The sequence below is a fragment of the Aethalodelphis obliquidens genome, unplaced genomic scaffold, assembly GCF_003676395.1.
Source record: "Aethalodelphis obliquidens isolate GAN/ISIS:26980383/991018 unplaced genomic scaffold, ASM367639v1 scaffold867, whole genome shotgun sequence".
Taxonomy (NCBI): domain Eukaryota; kingdom Metazoa; phylum Chordata; class Mammalia; order Artiodactyla; family Delphinidae; genus Aethalodelphis; species Aethalodelphis obliquidens.
Window position 1 is genome coordinate 1 of NW_020838778.1, and position 4,182 is coordinate 4,182.

Here is a 4,182-nt window from a genome sequence, read left to right on the forward strand (position 1 = left end):
TGTTGGGAGCCGCATAGGAAGTGCCTTTGAGTCTCAGCATGGACGAGACCCATAGTGCCAAGCAAAGCTGGTGCTGTCAGGTGTAAATATGGAAAAGCAAAGTTCTCGTTTGCAAAGCTTCCTGCCTCCTGGTGGCTGGTGCCGTGTAATTGGTCTCTCTTGCCCAGTGCTGTAAGCTGGGCCCTCTCTGGAGGAGAAACCTGGGTTCCCGAAGACATGTGATCAGAGCCGGGGCCCCGCCAGTTGGCGAAGGAATCCCAGGGCAGGTGCTGGGCGTGGAGGCCACGGGGGCATAGGCTACCAAGGTGACAGAGAACTGACCTTCTCTGGGGGCGCTGCACCTCGCTCACTCGCACACCTCACATCTCCCTGCTTGGCCCCGGAGGATGGCTGGTTAGCCAGAGACGGGTAAGATTCCTCAGGGAAGGAACAACCTAAGACAGGCACAGTCGCAGAGGGGCCATCAGGAGAGAACTTGGGGGCCAACAGAGGTGGGGCATAGACCCTCACCCCCCCAACTTTGCAGGAGCCTGAACCCTCACCCCTTTTGAGAGAGGTCTCTTGTCCCCATGGCTGCTTCGCTTCCCACGCCCAGCTCAGATGGGAACCCAGGTAGCAGACCAGAGACCTGGCCAATGGCAACTGCTCTTCCACCGCAACAGGGCTTTGTTTCCCATTTCCTCCGTGAACCACAGCTTTTCTCTGTGTGGAAGCAAAGCTTTCCTCTGTGTGGCTCCCCTTGTCTTCCCCTGCCTTTGCCTAAGGTGATTTTTATAGGATTGTTATTAGTGTTGGGAAACATTCCCAGTTCCAATGGAGGGTTTAGGGAAAGACCCCGACTTAGGGTAAAACCAAAAAAAAAGATTGTAATTACCCCGGCTTCCCCAATGACTACACCTGAAATCCCCACTCCCAGGCCAGGGCATTGGGTACAGGGAAACACAACAGGAGCATTTGTATGGCAAGAGCTTATTTTACAAGGTAAATTGGATGAGTTATGGCCCCCCTGGGGAGTTAAAGATATGTTAAAAAACACTTGGATATGGTGGCGGGGAGGTTTTATGTTGAAGTGGGTTTATATGGAACTAGATAGAGTAGGCTTTTTGATAGCTTTACATAAGTTTCAGTGCTCTCCAAATAAGAATAGATATAAAGCACAAATTATATTTTATAAATATTTTGCAAAGGAACTTGGTGGCAAATTTAAGGTACAATGCCCTCCCCCAAGACCCCCTAGGGTTATTGATTATTCTGTGTCTTGCTTTAATTATAGAGATAGATTAAAACAGCCTGTAAATATTTACTGATGCTAAAGAATAATGTGCTTGAGTTTATGTTTTGAAGATCTGGCTGATTAAACAGAACAAACAGGTACAAAAACATCTACTTCTTCTAAGAACAATGATGAAACCGCAGACAGAGTTCCTGACTTAGGCGTGACCAAGATGTACCTGACCACAGGGGATAAAAGAAACTACAAGCGATAAGAAGATCATTTAACCTGTTTGACCTTCTGATGTAATCTGCTTATGTAAATTACTTTTGTTTTATGGCTCTTGTAAGGGATTTTTTGGCATGGGAACTGGATTGTTAAGATTGAAAATAAGATTGCCTCACAGTATAAAAGCTTCAAAATTGTAAAAATAAATTTGTCAGATCCTTGCATCCAAGAAGAGGTGTACTGAGTTCTGTCCACGCCGACTCCGTCTTCTCCTTTGGGTGAATCCTGTTCAGCTGGGGCTGGTCCCCGGCAAGTGGCGCCCGAACAGGGACCCGGAGGGGTAAGTATTATTTCTTTTTCGGACGGATAGGAGTCTCACCGTAGGGTGCCGCGGACCCCCAGTTAGGAATACTGGTTAGGAAGGTGAGTAAGACGGTGTCAAGATGGGACACGCTGAGTCCAAGGAGAGGCTCTTGTTTATTGATATAGTTAAACATATGATAAATGGAAGAGGAATTAAAGTAACTAACAAGCAATTAACTCAGTTTTTTCAGTTTGTACAGGAACAATGCCCATGGTTTCCAGAACAGGGAACAGTTAATATAGAAACATGGCAAAAGGTGGGGCAAACTTTACAAGTATATTACAGTCATTTTGGACCTGAGAAGGTCCCAGTAGATACTTTTACTTTATGGAACCTTATTAGAGAGAGCATTGCCCCCTTGCCTGAAGGTCAGAAGAACCCATATAAATATCCTGCAGAAGTAATGGATAAATGTACTCCGTTACTTTCCCCAAAACCGTCAAAAGAAACTGAGGTTTTGGCTGCTGCTTTAAAAGACTGTAACCTTAATGATAATGACTCAGAGGAGGAAGATGAGTCACCTACTGATAAAAACTCTAATTTGTTAAAAAGTCCTCCTTTTGATGATGAATTGCCTCCTGCAGATCAGGATGATTTAGATGCTGCTGCATATGATTATGAAAGAAGGAAGTACGAACCCCCTGGTGCTTTTTCAATGCAAGAAACTAAGAAAAATAGACCTAATTTACATGACATGCGTCCCTTGGGTCGTTTACCGACCGCACCACCAGCTTCACTTTTTCCTCTAAAAGGGTCAAGAAGCCGAATTTCAAATGTCGGAGGTTTGCCACCTCCGCCACCTTTTAATAAAGGTCAAGGCGAACATAAAAGACATAGGAGAATAAACGGTGAGGATGATGATTATGCTTTTGCGGCCTGTTTTCCAGTCATTTTTGAGGGTGATTTTGATGATGATGTATATTGGGATCCCTTGCCTCTAAAACTTTTAAAAGAACTTAAAAAGGCCTGTATAGATTATGGACCACTGGCGCCTTACACCATGACTCTTATAGATGCCTTAGCAAATAGATGGATGACTCCATATGACTGGATTCAGGTTACCAAGGCCTGTTTATCGGGAGGACAATATTTACTTTGGAAGGCAGAATATGAGGAACAGGTGGCTAAACAAAATGCTTTAAATAAGAAATGGGATAAATTTAATATTACTAAAGATATGTTATTAGGTCAAGGAGAATATGACTCAACCCAACAGCAGATGCATATGGGAAAAGAGGCCTTATGGCAGGTAACTACATGTGCAGTGAATGCCTGGAAGTCTTTGCCTTTGACTCCAGGAAAAGCCTCCACCTTAACAGATTTAAGACAAAAACCTGAGGAGGCATATGAGGATTTTGTTTCTCGGTTGTTAACAGAGATAAAAAGAGTGATAACTGATGAGGATGCAGCTAACATACTAGCTAAACAATTAGCCTTTGAAAATGCAAACCCTGTTTGTCAGAACTTGATTCGGTCAATCAGAAAAACTGGAAGCATTTCAGATTTTATTAAACAATGTTCTGACGTGGGACCCTCCTATATGCAAGGGATTGCCTTGGCAGCTGCCCTAAAGGGAGAAACGCTTCCTCAATGCATGATGAATATGGTTCAAAAAACAAAAAACCCTAAGGGGCCAAAGGGAAATAATTGTTTTGCTTGTGGAGGCGCCGGCCATTTCAGTAGGGAATGTCCTAATAAAAATGCGCCTCCAGCAGGTCCTGTTAGAATGATACCTTCTGGTAATGTTGGGGTCCCAAAAACTCCTTGCCAAAGATGTGGGAAAGGAAATCATTGGACTAAATTGTGTAGGAGTAAATATCACAAGGACGGACACATTCTTCCCCTTAATGGGGTTTCTACAGTGCCTCAGGCTGGAGCTCAGATGCCAATGTATCCTACTCCTGTTTTTTCCAGATACACTTACTGGAACTAATTCGGGAAACTTACTTCGGGCCCAACCCCGGGCCCAACAAACAATAGGGGCAATTCACCAGACGCTCAATCCCTTTCTTCCCTCAGGGGAATTGATAAATTGTTCAGGGCCACCCCAGGCAGCGCAGGATTGGACCTCTGTGCCACCTCCGCAACAATACTAACTCCTGACTCTCCAGTCATAAAAATACCAACTGGGATTAAAGGTCCATTACCCCCAGGAGTAATGGGTTTAATTATTGGTAGGAGTTCAACTTCCTTATCTGGTTTAACAGTTTTGCCTGGAGTAATTGACTCTGACTATACAGGAGAAATTCACATAATGGTGGCTCCCTCTAATAAGACACAGCAAATTTATGTGGGACAAAGAATAGCACAGCTGTTATTACTACCATATTATAAGACAGGAAAGAATATAACTCAAGAAGCTAGAAATGAAAAGGGA

General features: G+C 44.1%; 1 protein-coding gene across 1 annotated transcript; it reads left to right on the forward strand.

Moving 5' to 3' along the window:
• The first annotated feature begins 1,884 nt into the window (after nt 1-1,884).
• On the forward strand, nt 1,885-3,738 carry LOC113616913 (endogenous retrovirus group K member 5 Gag polyprotein-like). Its single transcript, XM_027100271.1, has one exon. It carries the CDS (start codon nt 1,885-1,887, stop codon nt 3,736-3,738), a length of 1,854 nt encoding a protein of 617 aa, XP_026956072.1.
• The last annotated feature ends 444 nt before the right edge of the window (nt 3,739-4,182 follow it).